Raw genomic sequence first — 22917 nt, forward strand, 5'->3', positions numbered from 1 at the left:
TATTATATGTACCATGTGATGGTTGGTTAAATTTATCCACATTATTATTCTTGTTAACTACTCTAAATATCTTTACTTTTTACCAGCTGCTACTTATTGTAGGAGGGGGGCTGCAACTGGCCTGCGATGCCAAACTAGGCATTAATCAGTGGAACCATATATTGCAAACTTTTCTGTTGGCACATTGTAAAGTAGAAATTGCCATTACTTAAACATTGGTGTGCTTCAACTAGCCAGATAAATATATGGATATATGAAAAACTGACAAGCAAAAAACCTATAATCAAATGTAACACCTAGCCTACCCATTTGACAAAGCTAATATTATTCAAGGTCCATTTTTGTGCATGGGTGGGGTAGTGCTGCAGCTTCACCTATCTGCCAATGTGACAATGATTTATGGTGCTGAGCATCGGGAGCCAAGGCACACTGATTGCACAAGTGTGCAGTGCATTTCTGGGAGTTGACTAAGTCCCATGACACTTTGCACCAGAGGACAGAGGCTGAGAAGTTTGTGCTGAGCTCTGATTGGTGGAGCTCATTACATGCTTCTCAGGTCCATGGAGAACAGCAGCAGCAGCTTAGTCATGTGAGGGTTTTTAATCAGAGGCAGCACTAGGACTGTGAGGTCTCCTCCAGAGTAAGGGGCAGAGGGACAAACACAGGCTTTTCATGTGGTGTGTGTGTGTGTGTGTGTGTGTGTGTGTATATATATATATATATATATATATATATATATATATATCCCCTGCAGTTAACCATTGACCAAGTTTATTCTGCCTTTACTCTGTGTTTTGACAGTATAATATTCTCCCATGCAGTGTGCGGCCAGTAATGACAAGTGCAAGGGGGCCCCCCGGTCTAAAGTACCCCGGGCCCCCCGAAGGCTTAATCTGGCACTGGGTGCACTAAAGTGATTACCTGTATATTATTTATTCTTTAATACATAACTGTAACGTATTCTATTTATTAAGTTTTCTACAGATTGTCACTTGCTTCTGGATGTGTCATCAGCTGTCCTATCTAAGGACCAAAAAATTGTAAATGCATATTAATGCTTTGTATATGTCCTAAATAACACCACTCATTGCCACCATATTAGATACTGTTTGTTAGTGGCAATATACATTTTTCTTTGTTCACTCTAGCGATAATTCTTACGAATAACTCTTTGCTGCCATTTAAAGGCTTATTACACTTTCTATTTTTCTATAAGAGTTATAACGATCTTAAATTATTTGGAATTAAAAGTTAAGTTTTAATACAACCATTATTCTACCCATCTGATATCTCAAAAGTGTGCCTCCACAAAGGAATCCTTTCTGCGAACGGTTGTCCACGTCTTGTGGATCACCGTCTCTCTTTTTCTAAGTATACTGATACTTGATTCCTGGGGGCACCTCCAACAATACATTATTGTTATAATTTATAAACGATACTGTTTTTCAAGTTGGTTCTCTGACCATTACCTCCATCTCTTTGTCCTGTGCAGGATATCTCCCCCTATTGTCCCCTTTAAGGTATCATCTATGCAAATTTATTTTAGCACATCATCCCTTGTATCGCTAATTATGTAAACCACATCCTTACAACCTTTTTTTACTCTCATTTTGGCCGTGGGTGTATCTCAAACACCTGCGGCGAGATTTAGTGTGATTTTTAGACTGTTGAGCTTTTTTGAAAAAAAAAAAAAGCTGAATTTGCTCTTTTTCTGAAAATCACATATTTATAAGGTTGCAAATTGCATTTTTTTTTTTGCCACGAAAATCACACATTTTGACCTGTAGATTTTTTTCTCACACTTCAATTTGCATGCAGATGTTTTCACATTATAAAGTATACAACTATACACAAATTGGGGGGAATTTACTAAAGGAAATTTGTAAAAAAATAGGTGTATTTGTATCCAGAAATACCGTTATTTTTGACATTTACAATCCCGAAAATACGGCAATTCTTATTGATAGCACATCAATACGAATTGCCGTATTTTCGGGATAGTAAATGTCAAAAATAACGGTATTTCTGGATACAAATACAACTATTTTTTTTTACAAATTTCCATTAGTAAATTCCCCCCATTATGTTTGCTGTCTCATTGCCACGAAAATCACACATTTTGACCTGTAGATTTTTTTCTCACACTTCAATTTGCATGCAGATGTTTTCACATTATAAAGTATACAACTATACACAAATTGGGGGGAATTTACTAAAGGAAATTTGTAAAAAAATAGGTGTATTTGTATCCAGAAATACCGTTATTTTTGACATTTACAATCCCGAAAATACGGCAATTCGTATTGATAGCACATCAATACGAATTGCCGTATTTTCGGGATAGTAAATGTCAAAAATAACGGTATTTCTGGATACAAATACAACTATTTTTTTTTACAAATTTCCTTTAGTAAATTCCCCCCATTATGTTTGCTGTCTCATTGCAATGTGGATTTCTACTTTTAAAAATGAAAAAATTACGTGAATTGTAAAAATCAATTTCCATGAATATTTTGTACTACACTTATTAGTCTGTAATAAATATTTTAAACAGCATATTTGCATAGAATGAAAACTTATTTGATAATTAAATGTAGCTGTGATCAGTGTAGCAAACATTAGTCTAGTGGAAACAAGCAACCTATGGTCATCCCACCTTTTGTACATTAGAAATAGGGACCTGCTGTGCAGAAGGTGTGGCCAGCTCAATAACCTAGCACAGCGACCCTGTTTGACAGTTTGGAGGTGTGGCTAGTGCTCCCCAAACTGCTGGGCAGCCCCCGGCTCCCTGCCTGCACTAAAGATATGTCAAGAAAAGCTGCAGTGATCTCTGCCCCCCCCCCCCCACACACACACACACACACACACACATGCGGGAGGGACAGCAGTACTGTAATCTGTACAGTTGGGGGTATGCTATGGTATAATCCAAAGTCAGTGACACTGGTTAATGTACAGTATTACATCACAGCTAATAACAAACATTGAATGTATTTGTATTGTGATGCATACACTTATGTAGATGAAGCAGCCTGAATCATGGAATGTTGAATCATGGACTGTTGAAAGTGTGTGTAGCCAGGTAAAAGAAGGAAAGCATGAGATGTAAGAGATAGGGTATGACGTGGGATAAGTAATTAGCTCTGAATAACGATGGGATATAAAAGAAAGGTGTAAATTAAAACACAACAGAGAAATGAGACAGCTTTAAAGTTTAACTTTATGTTACTTCCAAAATGTATTAGAAATAACTATGTAGGAAGAATAAATTAAGCAGCACTCCCACAGTATACAGTATGTAGCTGATGAGTAAACGGATGTAACACGAAACACTCATATGCTTTATTATATAACTTGTTTGTTATTAAGTCAAATAACTCCGACCGGCAAGGCTGACTCATTCAGAAAGCAGAAAAAAAAGGTTGAGAAAAGTTTTGAGTGGGGAATAAACATCTGCTTTCTAACCAAAGGAAGGCAAGTCACCAGCTCTGAATACATGATGATCATGATCAGTGGTGGTTTTTACCTATGGGCTGCAGCACTGCAGCCCCCCAGGTAAAATCCGCCACTGTGCTCTGCATAAGTGAAGCCAGATGCAGTCTGTGAGACTGCATTGGCTTCACTGTGACTGGCAGTGACTTCCTATTGGAAGTCCGACTTGCCAGTCACCCAAGCCAGACCCATTGGAAGGTGTTCCCTCCCTCCGGGATACCTCTATGGGCTGCTTCGTCTGCAGCCCATAGAATCTGGTGTATGCGCAGTACTAAGGCCGATACTGCGTGCGCGCCGGTACCAATGCCTGTTCTATGCAGTGTACAGACTCCGGGCCGTGGTTTAGCTTCTATGGGCTGCTGCCGAAACAGCCCATAGAAGCTGGGGGCCAGCTTATGTGCAGTACTGAGGACGATACTGCGCACGTGCTGGAGAGGACCAGCTGGGACGGCAGCGGAGGGGAGGCTGGTATTGCATATGGAACCAGCCCCCACCGCTCACCCACTCTATGGCAGGGGGGGGGGGATGCGGCCACCACAGAATCGGTCCCCGGGTGGGGGGAAGGGTGCGGGCACTGCTCACCTCGATCCAGGGGGGGGGGGACCTGCTCCCAAGTGGCCGGCGCCCCCAGGCAAATGCCTAAAGTTGTCTGTTGGTGATGCCGGCCCTGCCTGCAGTACAATCCAAAATTCATATGGGGAGCCACACCAACTACCACCCCAAATGCTGCCAAACATCAGTGGCTGGGACACACTGGCAGTTGGAGTGACTACTCTTTTTGAATTTTGGACTGTGCTGCAGCCACATTTGTAGTTGCCACTGCTAGGTTGGATCCTAGAGCTTGTGCAGGAGGATAAAGGATTTAAAAGATCCCAGGCAACAGGTAAATTTGAAGTAAAAAGAGAGACAGAGGGCAGTACAGTGGAGAGTCACTAGCAGCTAGGATTATGCTGTTGAAAAAGGGTTCACTTTGCTATACACATTTTTTTTTTTTTGCTATTCAAACAGTCTGGTTTTTAATAAAAGACTGGAGACTGCTTCAAATTGTATAAATTGTATTTAATTAACATACAAAGTATACATATACATAGCTATTTTCTTTGAAAAAGCCCTGCTTGAGGGCGAAATGCGTTAGGGCCAGCCATCCAGCTTACCAGCCAACTACTTGCCTACCAGCAAAATACTGGGCGACTACCATCTGATTTCCATCCCCCCGCCTTCATCGCCGTGTGTGGAACGGTGCATCCACCAGCCCTTGTCCATTGTGCAGAGTGGAGAACGCCAGCAGGAGCTGACACAAGCACCTGTGAGTGAAAGTCACGGTGGTGCACTGCAAGACCCTAACATCTCCGGAAGCGTGGGTGAGAGACACGCGTACCGGCCACTACATCCAGGTCCGCACTGTCATTATCCTCAGGCGGGACACTCCACCAAGCAAACACCGCACAGGACTTTTACCATCCGGCAGCACAGGTGATGTATGCGCTCACTGTGCTATGATCTATTGCTCCTAAAAAGGACATTGTTACTACCAGCATTCTACTAAAATATCCCCAGTACGGTCTGACACTAAACCCAGTCGACACAGTGTCAACATATTCAAGATTGCTAGTTTTTATGTAAATTCAGAGTGAATATTATTATCATCACCCCCTTTTTTATCCAGAGCTAAACCTTTAACATTGTTTTTATGTGCACATTGGTATTATAGCATATGCTAATATATACATTTAATCTTTTAGGTGGCCACCCTATAAATAGCTATATATATGTATACTTTGTATGTTAATTAAATTGTTTTTTGATACATCAATTTGAAGCAGTCTCCAGTCTTTTGCTACACATGTAATCCCCTCCATGCCGCATTGGAAATTGATACAATTTATTGTTTATACATTAGCGCAATCTTCCCATTTTCCTTCTGTGTAATCTACGTTTTGCTGTATAAGTTTGTGGACTGACACTAGTGCAATTTTTGAAGATTGCTGCTTATTTTTCATAGAAATTTTTTTTCCTTACAAGTGTCCATTCATTTTTAAGGGATATTAGCGCCCAAGTCCACCTCCGTTTTTACGGTGGTAATACTTCTGCCACGTGGTTTTTAATAAAAAATGGTCTACATTGAATGTTGAATTATGTTAATGTTCTTATTTCAAAGTGGCTCACCACTGGAACCGCTACTAGTGCTAGGGCTGTTGAGCCTGACTAGATGTTGTACCTGAAAGGGTTAACATAATATTTTGCACAAAAAGGTGTAATCATGGGGCACCATATAGCATTCACAGAACTGTGACAAACACAGCAATTCACTAAAACATTATATGTCATATAATGAAAGTGCAGAGTTCAATCTCCGATAATAATACAGTAGCTAGATGGTGGTTCCGGTTGAAAGATCTGCAGTGTCTAGATAGAATGTCAATAGGTCTACCCCAAAAAGTTGACAGGATCAAAAGGTCAACATGAGTTTTTCACGATTTTAGAGAATAAAGTAGCCTGAAGCATGACGAGCAAAGCGACCCAGGTGAGGGTATGTGTTACACTAACTAGGGGGCATGTCCACAATTTTTTTTAAAGTTCATGTCAACCTTTTCACATGTCTACCTTTTTCATGTTGACATTTTGACCCCGACAACCTTTTAAACTTATTGACCTTTCATACAGTGGCCCTTATTCTAATCTGTGCGGTACGGCCCGCGTGCGGCCGTACCGCCGATGTTTTCACACTGCACATGCGCAGAGGTCACTCTGCGCATGTGCAGGTGAAATCGCCGCACACAAAAAATATACGCCGCAAAGGGGGCGTATAGGGGCGTGAGGGGCTTCATACCCTCATTTCCCTATGCATACGCCCCGCGTTTCATGGGCGTTCCCATGCAAACGCGGGGCGTATGCATGCTAATAAGGGTATGACGCCAGTGATGGGGGCGGAAAGCTGACGTCGCCGGATGTCAGCTCTCAGCCCCCATACAAGCTATCACACGGACGATTGTCCGTGTGGTCTCAGCTTGCGGGAGCTGCTGTGGCGTGCGGCCCTGCCTTCGATGGTCGACGACCATCGAATGCAGGGGGCAGCTCCCACCATGGTGGAGGCGTACGCCCCACCATTTTTATGCGGATCGCCAGCCGTCCGTGTACGGACGGCCGTGGCGATCCGTCTCGTGGGCGGGGATTGGTTTGTGCGGCCGGAGCACCGTGTGCGGCTCCGGCCGCACCAACCAGAATAAGGGCCAGTATGTTGACCTTTTGACCGTGTCAACCTTTTGGGTTCGACCTACTGACTTTCTATTTAGACACTGTCTATCTCAGGGATGGGGAACCTTCGGCCCTCCAGCTGTTGTTTAACTACACATCCCAGCATGCCCTGCTCCAGTTTTTCTATTTGGCCATGCTTAATCTGTTGAAGGGCATGCTGGGATGTGTAGTTCAACAACAGCTGGAGGGCCGAAGGTTCCCCATCCCTGTCTATCTAATAATCCACACCAGTTAGATGGGTACAAAGTACCTTGGGGGCACCATTGTGGCACTTACTTTATGATGGGGCCAAATGGAGTTCCAGCTAAACTGGATTACAATGGGCTAGCTAACTGTGCAGATTATAACTTTATATTTACTCAGGAATATGAGTTTTCTATTGGTACACATGGTCACACTTCTCATAGGCTGCATTTGCAGCGCCAACTTTTCCCAAAACTGATGTTTATTAGAGGCCTGAACCCAAGAAGTTGCCATACTGAACAGCGATAATACTCCTGAGGCAGCCCTATGGAGGCAGAAGGGAACATTGGAAGTAATTCTGCAATGAGCCAATCAGTACTCTCTGTATAATTTACCACTCCCAGGATAACAGACCCCCATAGTTAGCGTGAGTATCAGTAGCCATGTAGTAGTAGTCAGGGCCCTTGAAACATTTACTCGAACCCAGGCCTGGCTGTTGTTTTATTACAGAACACATTTGCTTTGACTTCTTTTATAATGCAGCAGATCTTGCTGTTCTCTCTGATGCATTTATGTGAGAAATATATTTTTGCTTTTAACGCTGTCATTTTTAGTGCACTGTAAATTGCTGCTATAGAAGTGATATCAAATTATATCTTCAAACAACATAATCATTTCATAGGTTTATGACAAAGGCCATGGTCACAAATATCCTCACCGAACCTGCCTATTACATAATTTATCTGTAAATCTGCAGCTGCATCCGTGACCCAAATATATTCCTCAGACTTAATTCAGTTAAATGAATATTTCATGACCTTACCTGGCTTTGCAGCTAGAGTATTTCTTGCAGATGCACAGTCTCTGTTAATAAATGTAAGTTAATACATGGTGACCAGTGCTAAATCTTTTGAAAGACCAAGGGAACGTGAAAGTGAGTAGATGTATGGATTCTTTAGTCTTCAGCCAGTAAAATGGTTTAGGTATTTATTAGGTGGTGAAAGACTCTGCATGTGAGTAAAGCATAGTAAACTAGAGCATTGGCATGTTTGCAGTATAAAAAAGGGTTTAAAACAATGCATGTCCAACCAGGCTTGTCCAACCTGCGGCCCTCCAGCTGTTGTGAAACTACAAGTCCCATCATGCCTTGCCACAGTTCTGCTATTAGTTAATGCTAAAACTATGGCAAGGCATGCTGGGATCTGTAGGTTCACAACAGCTGGAGGTCTGCAGGTTGGACATGCCTGCATTAAAGCATAGACATGTGTCAGAAAAAACATGAAAACAGGCTTGTACTTATGATCTCATAATGATGACATCACAGATGAGACATGTGAGTTTATATATACAAACATTGGATATATTGCAAGGAACGTGGAAAAAGTAATTTACTTTGGATATTTAATAATGGTTCATTTGACGAAGTTCTCAGAATTTAATTGTCGGGTTGCTTATTTTCATAAATCGTGTTATATGTAACAAGGGTCCAGTATGCAATATAATTTTGTCAATTTGTGTGCTTTTAATTCTAAATGGTCACCTTCCTAAATAGAGGATGACACTCACCTAAATTATACCAGACATCCATTTCTCCACTGAGCGTTCTCACATCTACAAACGTCTGTCCGAGGAAGTCATCCGATTCTTTCTTGAAGTGTTGTTTTACCCTGGACTTTATGTCATCATCTTCATCCCAAACCCTCACTTTAATTCTGTCTGTGGAGTTGTGGCATTCACTGTGGGTAAAGAGATGGATATATATTTATGTACAAATATACATATAAAGTTTTCATATTTTAAGTGATGTTTTAGTTAAAAATACTTTTCACTGGGCACATACTGTATATATATATATATATATATATATATATATATATATATATATATATATATATATATATAAATATATATATGGCAATTTAAAGAATTTGTATGATTTTCATTTTATGTTTAAAAACCCCATTATCCAGAGAGTGAAGATAAGGAATTTTACCCCATTTATTCAGATCTGATCGCAGTACAAATTTGTTCTCAAAGTGGACAAAACCATGTGCACTGCAGGTGGGGCAGATGTAACACAGACAGAGAGAGTTAAATTTGGGGTGTGTTGAAACTGAAATATAAATTGCAGTGTAAAAATAATGCAGCCAGTATTTACCCTGCACAGACACAAACTAGCTCACACAAATCTAACTTTCTCTGCACATGTTACATCTGCCCCACCTGCAGTGCACATAGTTTTGCCCATTTTGAACAAATTTGTACTGCGATCAGATCTGAATAAGGGCCTTAATGTATCCAACCCACCTAATGTCCATGTTATAACATAATATGTAAAACGGACATTTGCTGCTTGCTGTTCCATCTATAGCTCCATATAATAAGGCAGATCTTTAGAAAGTCTTATTCTAGCTAATAGGCAATAACACATACATACTGTGCTCTGCAGATTGATTATATTAAACTGTGTCCATGAACTGACAAGGGAAACACTGATAGGCTGCTTAGATTAAACATTCCATAGGCTATAATGCTATATAAGGTAGACTACAGTTACTCATCCTCTCATGCTGCTGAATGGCATGTACTCTGCAGTGCACACCAGCACACATTTATCTGCAACACTCTCCCACACTTACTGGCTAGCTTGGGAGCAACGTATATCCAGGTGTATTTGACCCTTTTCTGTGACTTTGATATTTACCCTGTCTGAAATATATTTACTGATGTTTTACTATAGTGCCTGGTTGAGCTTGGAAAGCTACAACCGTACACTAATCCTATAGGTGAATGTCTTGCCAAATGACAGCTACATAACGATAGTGTCTGTTCAATAGAGGGCTGGCTACAGTCCCGGAATGGCCGTGAAGCTCACGGAAATCGGGTCAGCCTCCTGTCCTCCCAGGAAGGTGGGCTTCTCCCCCACTATTCCCCCTCGGCAGGGGGGTTGCGGGAACCCGATGATGCAAATTGCATCACAGTGTTTGAGACACGCCCTTTTCACAGCACGTCAGCTGGCCCGCCCCCTTCTTCCTCTAGCTGGCTGCCCTCTCCCGGAGAGTGCAGCTTAAAAGTAGGCAGCCCTTGTTCAATAGCTGTTCTCTAACACTACAAATGACGGTCTTATTTCAACATGATAACTCTAGGCAAAGCTTTCCACACCACTTTCTGAGAAGTTTCACAGCCCCCACCTGCATTAATTACAACAATGATGTCTTCTTCATAGGCATCCTTAGTTTTTTGGTAGGCAAACTCCAGATCCTGGTGCCCCAGGCAGCTGTGTAAATCTGCCTAATGGTAGACCCGGCCCTGCCCTTACATACAGAATATTATCAGAAGACAGTCCACATTGTACAAGTAAGTACAGCATCACATTTTCACACACTGAGGGGTTTAATTACATAGATGGCAGTTCTATTTTCAGATGTTGCTATGAGCAACCAATCAGATTGTATCTGTTATCTTCTAAAATGCGCCAAATAAATAAGTAGTAGATTCTGATTGGTTGCTATGAGCAACATCCCATTTTCAATATAACTCCCATCATAGTAAATGAACCCCTGAGTCTTAAGACAGTATCTGCAGATAACAAACACTTCCAAACTGTCAGATATAAACACAGGCAGTTTTCGCATGATCCATGTTTCTAAAGGTGTCCTGAAAGCATCCTCTACATTTCAGTTAAAACAATGGTTCTGTTGTAGTTAATGTTTATGACATGTGCAGCGCTCAGGATGGTTCATTTGATAATAAAGGAACTGGCCATGCGGTGTCTTGTTTCCCCGGGATTTCTACCAGTCACATTTCAAGATAACATATTCAAAAGCAAAGATACAAATTGCGGGAGAATAAATCTTGCCTTTTTTTTTTTTTTTTAACAAAAAAATGTCACCATATACTGTACTTATGAAAATCATCACATCAAAGGACTTGGTGCATTAAAATGTTAAGACAAACAAAGGGCAAGCATTGCATAACCTTGGTACTGTCAGAGGGCTCATTTTATATTGTCTCAAGTGATAATTTTAACCAAAGAAAAAGTATTTATTCTTTAGTTGAATTGCAAGAAATAAATAAAAATAAAAGAACATCTTATGTACAATACCACAGTCCCCCGCAGTGACAAGTTACATAATGCCCGCAGCAGTCCGAACAGGAAGAACCTGCTCGTAACTGCCTTGTTGTCAACTTGTTTGTGGCTAATGTGGGGTTCACAGCCTGGGTGCAGATCGGAGATTGTTTTTGAAAACAGATACAGGCATTCTTTGCCATGTTGCCATAAGCCAGAATGTGAACTATAAAAGTATTTTTTTTTTATTTCTAAAACAATATTCAGTATGGGCAGTCCATCTGCCATGGTGGAAAGAATCAAGAAGCCAAAGTTGATACAGAAAGAAGTATACAGTATTGGACTGGCCCAGAGAGGATCAGGGGCAGTACGGATGGTGTAATGGTTAGCATTACTGCCTCACAGCATTGAGGTCATGGGTTCAATTCCCACCATGGCTCGAACAGGGGAAATCCCCTGGCCTTAAGACTAGTCAGTTTATAATTCGCTCCTGCATAGACCCCATCAAGAAACCCATTTCCTGGGTGCATAAATACAGGCTGAGTATCCCTTATCCAAAATGCTCAGGACCGGAAGAATTTTGGATAATGGATTATTCCAATACTGAATATAAATGCCAAGAAATCACTGTCTTGCACACATTTAGTGCCAGTTACATACCATGTCCCCAGTAGTGCTTTTAGCAACAAACAAAAAAATTCACATTCTGGTATGTATGGTTTTCGGAATAATTTGGATAAGGGATACTCAAACTGTACTGCAATAAGTCATGTTTGAGCTAATGGAGAAGATAATAGTAATAGTTGGGGTACTTGTTTCCTATCTGGGCGCCCAGGTTTTCTACGTACGGCACCGTAATGAAATCTGATCGCATCGCATCGTACACATACACGATATTGAACGATGCGATGCGATGCGATCCGATTCGATTTCCCATAGGAAACAATGTGAAATGGCTCAATTTAGCCAAATTATCATAGGAACAATAGTAAATGGGCCAAAAACACCCCTGAACATTGAAATGTCCCCCCAAAAGTAGTTGACGCCACCCCGCCATCAACGTGAACCCGAAGCGTGGCGAGCGCAGCGAGCCCGCGAGGGGCGGCGGTACGCGTCCTCCGACCTTTTCATGCCCTACTATCCACTAGGGCGTGGAGTGAGAATAGAATAGTGTGGCGAGCGCAGCGAGCCACCGAGCCCGAAGCGTGGCGAGCGCAGCGAGCCCCGCGAGGGGACGCAGATACCTTCACAGTTATACGCGTCCCCTCGCGGGCTTCCCAGGTGTCCATGGCGACGCGGACACCTGGGAAGCCCGCGAAGGGACGCGTTTACCTGTGAAGGTATCCGCGTCCCCTCGCGGGGCTCGCTGCGCTCGCCACGCTTCGGGCTCGGTGGCTCGCTGCGCTCGCCACACTATTCTATTCTCACTCCACGCCCTAGTGGATAGTAGGGCATGAAAAGGTCGGAGGACGCGTACCGCCGCCCCTCGCGGGCTCGCTGCGCTCGACACGCTTCGGGTTCACGTTGATGGCGGGGTGGCGTCAACTACTTTTGGGGGGACATTCCACTGCTCTGTGGGTTTTTTTGGGGTTTCTGGCCCATTTACCATTCTTCCCTATGCTGATTTGGGTAAATTGATCCATTTAACATTGTTTCCTATGGGAAATCGAATCGGATCGCATCGCATCGTTCAATATCGTGTATGTGTACGATGCGATGCGATCAGATTTCTCTACGGAGAATAGCATGGTGCGCAATTAACTTAGCAGGCGCCCAGATAGGAAACAATTACCATAGTTGGTACTTTGCAGTATGGGTAGGTTATTGGAAGCCTGATGAAAATGAACATGCTCCAAGAGAGGATTGTAAAATCCTCTGAAAGATGGATGTTGTAATTTCAGAAAAAAATGGTTTGGCAGAATCATCTATGTCACCTGAAGTAATATAAGCAAAGTCTGTTGTAGGTAAGGTGTATATCCAATAAACCTGTAGATAACGATCAAAGCATTGTTCCAAAAAAGTGATTAGTGCCTTTAATTTGGCATTAGTCATTGCCATAACTTGCTGGACAAGCGCAAAAATGGTCCAATGAGGTCCTTGAGGGCTCATTATTGGGTATGTAATTGGTAATTATAAATCCAGTAGCCAGAGCAACAAAAAAAACACAACAAAACAAGGTCAGCGCAGTTTGAGGTTACAGTGGCTGGTTTGGTACAAACCAAAATCAGTACATGAGTAATCAATCAAACACATACCAGCACGCGAGATCAATACACAAGTAACAGTAGAAAACATGGAAAAGAAAAAGCAGAGGAACACCAAAATAAGGCTAAGCAAAACCAGAAGCTGCTTTGCTTAGTCTCCTTTGATTGCTGACGGATTAAGAACAGGTAAAGTACATTGAGTAATTAACAATCTATAAAACAGCCTATAAAAGACTGGAATTCAAAGAATAGGTGAAAACCAAAGACGAGCCTTCAGAACCCTTCACTTTGGCCCCCTGGCAAATTTAGCTCCTGACTCGTATTAAAATGAGTAAGGGAAAAAAGGTCTAATTATTCAAATTACTTCTGGGATTTATTTCAGGATTGCGATGTTTAATTGGTAACCATCATGTTTTAGTGTCTGAAATATTCTAAAATAATGGATGTCATGGTTGTCACATTCATATTATCCTCAATTTTCGTACTGAACAATTTACAAATTCATGATTACTGATGAAACTCGTAGTGCAATCCTAAAAAGGCTTTGTATGTCAAATCTTGTAATATATGTTGTCAGTGTGTATGATACAATAAATAATTGTACAAACTGAAAACAAAAAGGGACTATTGTCTATGTACAATATTGATTACAAAGCCATGCCAACATAAATCTAGCTGTATTTGCATTTAATAATAGATATCGTAATACATTGAAATGATGTATTCAGGGCTGACAGCAATACAAGACAGCAGATGGATAGCTTAAACCAAAGCTGATTTATAAGCTCCTGAGATACATTTGAAAGCTCTTTTACCCATTCAGTGCTGATATAGCCTGTAAAGCAGAGAACATTACAAAAAGCCATTTCTGCATTGAGGAGATTGCAGTGCTGTTTGATTTCTATGTATACACTACTGAGGGTGAGCATTCATTAGATGTCCGAGTCTTGTAGTTTGGTATTTTGCAGTGTTTCAATCATTGCGCACAGCTGGCTAACCTTTGGCTAATCTCCCATCATGCCACTGTTTAACTGAGAAACATGACATGTTAACTCCCACTGCAATAGGAACTGGCACAACTGGGGTAATTGATGAATGTGCAGCACTTGGCTAATCAGCACACCTCATCTAGTCTTGCTACATACTGCACACAGAAAGGTTAAAGCCCTGACAGTGATGAAACTGTCCATCGTCTTACATGTTTTTGGACACACAATACATTTTGCATAAAGGTATGGGGGGTCGATCCTATTAACCCCGAAGGGTGCGAGTTGCTGTTTGGGTGCCGCTTTCACGCTGAAAACGGCACAGAATTATCCCTAATTCGCGCCCTTCACAGGGCTGAATTCACTGAAATTTGCTGGTACTCCTATGGAGGTGTGAGCACTTTCAGCGAATTCAGCCTGCCTTAAAGTGTGCCCGATGTTGTGATGATTCGCACTCGGCAAATCCTCCACACCCATGGCAGTTAATAGGCTCGACCCCGTGGTCTTATAAGGGTCTCAAAGCCGGATTCAGACCTCATTTCTCATCTACGAGTAAATAGCTACCACCCAGACAAAGTGGTAACCCGTCCTGTGTAAATCTGCAAGTGAAATTTTGCTATCCGGTATCCTGTTGCACATCCATATACGACCGAGACAGATTGATCGAGGCCCATAAAAATGTACCCCCAAATGCCAGCTTCCTGTCCGTCAAATTGCGAGGCAATAGCGAATAGCTATCTGAGCTAGGGCATGTAATCTACGATCTTTATATATACACATGCAACGTCATTCCATAATTGAATGGATTGTGAATTTGCACATAAACAATCAACTCTTAATTGGACCCTATTAAAATTACTACAAAAAAGTTCTAAATCTGGTGTGTCTGTTTTCAACAGATTTAATTTCCTATTTAAAAAGCATAACTGGCTAGAAATCTTGAATAACTGCAGCAGAGGCTCCATAGAAGAAAAATTCTTTATTTGAATGTGTTTATTTTCAGAAAATAATAATCACATAAAAAATATATATATAATCACACAATGCATTTGTCCAGTTCCAAAGTGCATGTGTAAGCTGCCAAAACAGCGAATGCACACAAAGTGCCACAACTAACTAGTATAGGCTGTGGGGGCCCTGGACAACAAACTTGTGGGAGCCCCTATAAATAAGAAATAGGTGCTCAACAAGTTTGTTGTCCACAGACCAGTGTATACATCGCAGGCCTCTTCCTTTGTGCCAGGCACACACCAAGCAGCAGCTACAGCCAGGTGCTGGACCATCTGCACACACACTGGACAGGAAAAAGCTGCTGGACAGGCAGCCAGGTGCTCTGCGATGGACTGTGTTCCACGGAACAGGACCTTGGCAGTGGCTGGGGTGCACAGAGTGTAATAATAATATGATGGAGAGGGGGCTGCGCATAGATCTGCGATATTTCCGCAAGTCATTTGCAGACTTACTGTACACACGGCAGGCACTTGTATATCTGTGTGTGACTGTGTAGCAGACAAAACCACTCTGTTCTGCTCTGTATACAGACTAAGGGGTCTATTTACAAAGTCATGGATGGAGATAAAGTGGACAAAGATAAAGCTCCAGAAAATCAGCTCCCAACTGCCACACCACAGGTTGTGTTTGAGAAATGATAGTTAGGGCTGGTTGGTCGGTTGGTAGTTTTTCTCCATTCTCCAAGGCTTAGTAAACAGACACCTCAGTCACACACAATATACAAGTATCATGTACTGTATCATGTACTGTATTAAATTAATCAGCACAGTCATGTTGTATTGCGAGTACGGTGCATTTATGGCAACACCCCCTCCCCAGAAAAACGATGCCCAACATAAACAGACCTGGCGGCTCATTCATCACAGGCATTGCGCACTCTATGGCGTACTGAGGCTAGATGTATGAGGACACATCTGTAGTATGTGACTGTATGACCACATTCTTGATACATTTTGACTGTATCCTCACAGTATGTGCCACTCAGACCACATCTACATACTACGTTGTATGCCCCACTCAGACAACACCTACTGTGCTACAGTGTATCTGACACTCAGAATTCACTTACTGTACTAGTATATGTGCCACTCAGAATAAATTAATTAATATTATATTTTGTTACGCAAATTTTGCATGTATGTTTTGTGCACAAATGCAGCATTAATATCAATTACACTGAAGCGACTGACGTAACAACCTTCAGAAAAAAGGAAGAGTTCTTATTACACGACTGGAGCCCCGAGGCAATCAAACACTGGCAGCTCTTAAACCTGCCCCTTCAAGTAGCCACAAACTTTTTACCTAGGACATACCATAGCTTTCTGTCTCATGGTAAAACATTGTAAGATAGATTCATCTGGTAAACTTGTTCTATAGACTTAAAGTTACAATACCCACCACAGTTAAACGTAGATTTTATTTCTATATTTTATTTTCATGTGCTCAAATGAAATGCACAGGAGCAGAAACTTCTTAGCCTCTGGAAAGGAATGTTGTGTCACTCTGCCCTATTATCAACCTCACCATTTTGCCAAAGACACTGGCATGTATTCAATGCCGGTGCGAGCGGCCGGCGAGGGGGTTAAACTGCGAGGATCTCAGAAAACCAGTGATCCTCGCAGTTTAACCCCCGCACCGGCCGCTCGCACTATGCAACGTTCCGGGGGAATCCTCGCCGTCACAGAACGGCGAGGATTCCCCTAAACTGCGAGAGCCGCGGCTAGTGCAGCAAACTCGCTGTAATTAGCCTCGATTCTCGCAGTTTTTGGAGGCACATACGCCAATTCTCCCTCACTCAAAAAACGGAGTGAGGGGGAATTTGCGTATGAGGGGGGGTCAGTTGAATACTGACAGGGTGAGCGGTGACTGCGAGCAAAAAGTCCTGCTCGCAGTCACCGCTCGCCCACGGCATTGAATATATGCCACTGTGTGTGGGCCCTGTTTGCAAGGTACGTTACAAAGGATCTTCCAGAACTGTTTAGATTATGCATTTAACAGTCCACTTTACAAGAGATATGAATAGAGTTTCATCATGGGAATTAAAAAGAAAAATAATGGATTCTACTGTATCCAACATTCATTATAATTCTGAATAAATATTTTGCTAATTTATTCTATTGACATCATTTATTTTACCTCATTTTAGAATCCAGTAAAAACCACTGTGGTATATAGAGAACTAAAGTATGCCTTTGGTAATCTAATGCAATGTGTTTGATTTACAGCACTTGCTTAAGTTAACCTTCCTTATACTGGAAAGATAACATGTGACTTTGTCTGCTACATTACTGTACAAGTCAGGAATTTCTCTATGTAGGAGTTACTGCTACCTTTTTACAGTAAACAGAGTTAAGTAGCCAGAGATACATGCTACAAGTAACTTACCATTCTGCCGATGTCACTATCCTATGGAAGTGGAATGGGTTATATCATATTAGTGAATAGCCTTGGCATGTATACTTACAAATGAAATTTCTCATCCCACACTGGGTTCAAATTTCCAAATATCGTTTTTGTCCTCCTCTTGGTTTTTCCAACTTGGACTGTCACATATGGATCACTGGAGCCTGTTTTGTCTTTTGCTTGTAACCCCTGTGCGCAAACCACTACAAAACAGTAATGTTAAGATTCTAATGAACCACACTTTACAATAAAGAAGACCTTGGATTATATTAGCAAATGTGCATGAAAAAATTTGCCATATGGAAGCTGGAGGAGAATATCAATTCAGGACAATGGTACAGTATGTTTTTGTAGTTTACACATTATTTTCATAACCTTTTTACATTGTTTTAGTTTAAAAACTTTAAATTATATGTATTTAAGGGATTTTAGTGCCATTTTAGCGAAAAACTGCTTCAAACCCTTTAGTTCACTTTTTCTTTTGTAAGCATTACCCATATTTGTGATATTAACACCGCCCTGAGACAATGAACCACAGGCTTTCTCTGATTACCAGCTGGGTTCTCTAGTCTGCCATTCTGAGCAGAGTCGGGAGATGATACCTGTGATTGGCACTGTGGCCCTTATTCTGATTGAGTCGGACAGCTGCGTGTGCAGTCAGACGGCCGAGGTTTGGTGTTTGCGCATGTGCAAACGCTGCGCACGTCAGAATACGGCGTGAATTCCGTACAGAAAACGATCAGTCGGAAAACAATCCGAGCAGGGGGTGGAGAGGGGCGTGAAGGGCTGTTTGGGCTCATTACCATATGCGTATGCCCCGCGTTTCATGGGCGTTCCCATGAGAACGCTGGCCATACGTATGGTAATCCGGCCATGATGCACGTGTGGGGGCGGACAGCTGACATAGCCAGATGCAAGATACCCCGCCCATATCCCTGCTTTCGCACAGAGAAATGTCCGAGTGGTCTGGAGCACTTGAAGCTGTCTGACCGCTCGGTCCGTCATTTGATGGTCGGCGACCATCGGAGGATGGGGGAGGTTCCCACAGATGGGGGAGTTGTTCACATGAAACATCCACTCGCGGTCCGTTCGATCGGCGTCTTACCGCATTTGTATGGTGTGAGTGATCGGTACAATAGGCGGGGCTAAGAACACTCTGTGGCCGTCCGAAAATACACATCCGTCCGAGTCAACTAGAATAGGGGCCTGTGAGTCAACACAGACTACAGGTGGATAACAGCTTTTTTATTTTTTTATATACACTTACCTCTCTACTCTGCTGCAGTGATCTGTGTTCTGGTGCTCCCCTAGCAGACACCAGTCATCAGATTGTAGGCTCCCGCACTGTGACCCATTTACAGCAGATTCTGGCTTCAGATGACCGGGTCATAGCAAAATATCCAAATAAGGTGGCAGAGGGCATTTGCAGGGAAAGAGCTTTTTCACAAGCTCTATCCTTGCATGCGATAGCTGATATGATGTAATAAATGATCACATTGAGGATTGGGCTGATATCACATTATATCTGTGTCTTCAGATGTGGGTAGTAGTAAATCAGACCCTAATTGTATTGGTGCACTGGAATCCCCACGAACATGTATTGGCTTGTGGTAGGAAGTGTGTTTGCAGAGCAGCAGCCAATGGGAAGAGCTGATTGTAGCAAGAGCACACTTAGATATGTAATAAACAGGCACGATGTGGATTTGTTTGTGGACTGGTGAAATTATTAAAATTCAGTGTAAAAGGCACATTTTTTTCAGCTTTCCTTGAATTGTGGATGAGTGCCTTTTCTTCATGAATGCATTTCCTTTTACAATGCAGCAGTTCTAGAGCTGAGAGACAGGTGGTACTGCACTATATTATTAGTTTTCACCATTTAGTTATCCACAGAGCAGATGTGAATTTCTATCTAAAGTTTGCGCACCGCATCTGGTGACACCATGGGCATTATGTAATGGCGTCCGAGTTCTGCGGCAGTGCCGGTTGCCGGCTGAATTAAGACTTTTTTTTAAAAAAGGGGCAATCGCCTACAAGACATGGTTTAAGCCTTGTTAGTTACTGCTCTGAGTTCGTCCGGCATCCCGCAATGCCACCAAACTTGGGCAGCATTACATTCTGGCCCCATATCCACTGCTAATGCACCTGAAAAAAGGCATGACCTAACAATGCTGTTGTGGCCTCACAGGAAATACCAGTTGCTTCAATCCAGGAGTGTGGAAAGCATCCCCTGAGATGATGGGCTGCCCCTGGAGACTAGCGCCTACCCTGCTGGCTCCTCCACTGTGATAGGAGCAGACTGCTGCAGGAGAATGTCACACTGTGGCACCTGGTCCCTGTCACTATGCAGGAGCCGGCCCATATATAACCCTGCATTCATTTTAGTGACACAACTATTGTAATGCAAGGAAAAGCAGACAGCAATTTAGCTTAAGATCCCTCACAACCATACAGGCATTCCAATGTAAAATGAGTTGCTGTACAGTACACTGTCCAATATGCATCACACTGTACATGGGGTCCAGTAAAGTTATTATAGTGATAAACTCACTGCAGTAAAGTTATCTTTAGGTGAAAGATTTCAGCTATTAACATGGCTTACATTTTTACTTATTTGATGCTAGTGCAGAATTCTATGATTTATGTAGGTGTTAAATGCTAAAAACTAATATTCATGATTATTACTAACATCAATCAAGAATGTGGTCTTTGTTACAAGAAGAATATATTCCAGTGCTATGCCTCAGATGCCACAAAAGACAAATCCATCCCTTAAATATATAACTGATGGCTTTGAATCATATATACTATGTTCCCAACTAATTCATATTATAACCGCTGGCTGCTATATTTTAATAAGTAAAGTGAAAGATCAGATTTTTAACCCTCTAAGTGCCAACGTTGCTGTGAGCAATCCTCAAAAAATCCGCTAAAAATGCCAGCATCACTCAACAGTTCTTTTAGTATAAATAAATACAAATGCAGCCAAGTTATTTAATTGAAGTTTAGTTAAATCTTGCACCCAAAAAAGAACATCTAGCAAATATTTTGAGTATCTCTCAAAGCAATGCTAGCACTCAAAGGGTTAATAAAAAGGTTTGCTTGGCAATGTTCTCACCTATTATGACAAATTCGCTTGGCACTCAAAGGCCCCCCCCCCCCGAAACGTGTTAGTAAATAAGGCAAGAGACTATCCTTATGACAATCTAATATAGGTATTTTTAAGCACCGTTTAGAACCTTCACAAGTAATATCTGAAACCTGTCCAATTAAAATCTATGAACAGAAGTAACAAAAACATGGTATACACCTGTGATGTTGATTTTGGCAGACCATTTGGACGTTCCATCCAGAACACTTTGCTTAGCTGTCTTTGTGTGTTGTGTAAAATCTTCTTTCGATATTTGAAAAAACTCCTGAATAAGCTGGAAAACCTCTGGTCGGTTTCTTTCTCTGATTTTCATCCTTTCTTTCATTGCCATAATTATATGTTGGGTTTTGTCCTCTGCTCCATGCTTAGAACTTTTCTCTGCTGCTCCTTTAAAATGAATAATAATAATTCAATCAGTAAATATGGGATAATAGTGAAACAGTTGAACGCCATTATATAATTATAATTATTAAGCAAAGTACTGATATCTTTAAATATACATGTCAATACAGTTATTTAATTGCAGTATCAGGTATTACGGTACTTGTGTATTATCATGGCGCCCACTGAGCTATTTGCTTAGTGGGCTATTCTGCGTAGGGAAATCACATCGCATTGCATGGGCCATTGTAAGTGCCGTGCGATGCGATGCGATTTGTCTATGTCATGTATTCAGTGCTCTTTTATTTATATTGTATAGGGTGTACATTGCCATTAGGTATACAAGAATGACATACAATGAGGTTTTAGGCACCCCCCCCCCCACTATCCACGCCACCCCGAAGCGTGGCGAGCACAGAGAGCCCCACGAGGGGCGGCGGAACGCATCCTCCGACCTTTTTAGACCCCTACTATCCACGTCGTGGAGTTGACTTTATATAGAGTGGCAAGCGCAGCGAGCCACCAAGCCCGAAGCGTGGCGAGCGCAGTGAGCCCCACGAGGGGACGCGGAATACATGTAAAGTAATCCGCTGCACTCGCCACACTATATACAATCTACTCCACGCCAACGTGGATAGTAGGGGTATGAAAAGGTCGGTGGACGCGTTCCACTCAACCACGCAATTCGGTGCGATGCGGTGCGATGCGATACAATCCTCCGGGGCTAAGAGAGCAGTGAATAAATTACATAGGAAAATCGGGTCGGATCGCATCGCACGGCCGTTACAGTGGCCTATGCAATGCGATGCAATTTTCCTACGGTGCCGTACGTAAGAAACTTGGGCGCCGTGATAATACACAAGTACCGGTATTACTTTAAATGTACATCTTGTACTGTATTATACAACAAGGATTTAACAGGTCTTTGTAAACGTTAAAGATTAAACGGTAAAGATTAAGCCAGTTGTCATTCTGCATTTTAAATATTGTCCATATAGATGTAAATATGTGCATTAATTCATTCACATGTTCTCCATGCATATTTATAATATAACAAGTCAAAATGAATGCACATCATGATAAACAAGCGAAAGGCTCTTTACAGTACTACACTCTCTATTACAAAAATACATCCAGTTCTTAATGCCAGTGTCTGTATACCTTTACACAGTAAGTAAAGGTGGGGTAAGCACATAAATAAACAATTAATATTTTCTGTCATACAGTATATAACAATCGGTACATCATCAGACGTCACCATATGAATAGTAGGCGGAGACGTGTGAACAGAGAACACCTGCATCCGGGTCTTTTCTATAGCTCTACACTCTAGCACTATGGTCATGGTGGAGGGAACGGCAGTGCTAAGGAGGAACATGCTGGGCACGAAAGCTCAGGATTTTTACAACTGGCCTGATTAATCTTTTGAAGAGATGGACAGTACACTGGCAGTTTCAAGAGTCATCAGGCTGAGCCAATTAAACTGAGTGGTGTAAGCATGACTTTGACAATATTAAGTGACATCATTTCTGCATAGTACAAAACTCCCGATGCACTGAGCCTACTGTATATTTCAAAGGAACAACCTTACCTGTAGCTCTAAAAAACAGGTGATTGCTTTTATTAAAGTTATCTACTGTGATACTCAAACACTGAGAAATTAGATTCAATCTTGATACAATTGTACTGTTTAGATTGGTTATGGGGCCAACACACGGGTGACTGTGCTCAGCGATCTGAGCAATGTAGATTGGTCAGCAAGATTGTCCAGCGCTGCACAGCGAT

General features: G+C 41.9%; 1 protein-coding gene across 1 annotated transcript in view; it reads right to left on the reverse strand.

Annotated features, from left to right (window-relative positions):
- Positions 1-22917, reverse strand: part of UNC13C (unc-13 homolog C) — a 536500-nt gene that overhangs the window by 325832 nt on the left and 187751 nt on the right. The window contains exons 10-12 of the mRNA XM_083183881.1: positions 20911-21138; positions 17665-17806; positions 8497-8666 (exon numbers count right to left, since the gene is read on the reverse strand). Coding sequence (XP_083040007.1) covers positions 8497-8666; positions 17665-17806; positions 20911-21138 — 540 coding nt within the window. The remainder of the gene's footprint in view (positions 1-8496; positions 8667-17664; positions 17807-20910; positions 21139-22917) is intronic.

The sequence above is a fragment of the Crinia signifera genome, chromosome 4 (assembly GCF_055691185.1).
Source record: "Crinia signifera chromosome 4, ASM5569118v1, whole genome shotgun sequence".
Lineage (NCBI taxonomy): Eukaryota > Metazoa > Chordata > Amphibia > Anura > Myobatrachidae > Crinia > Crinia signifera.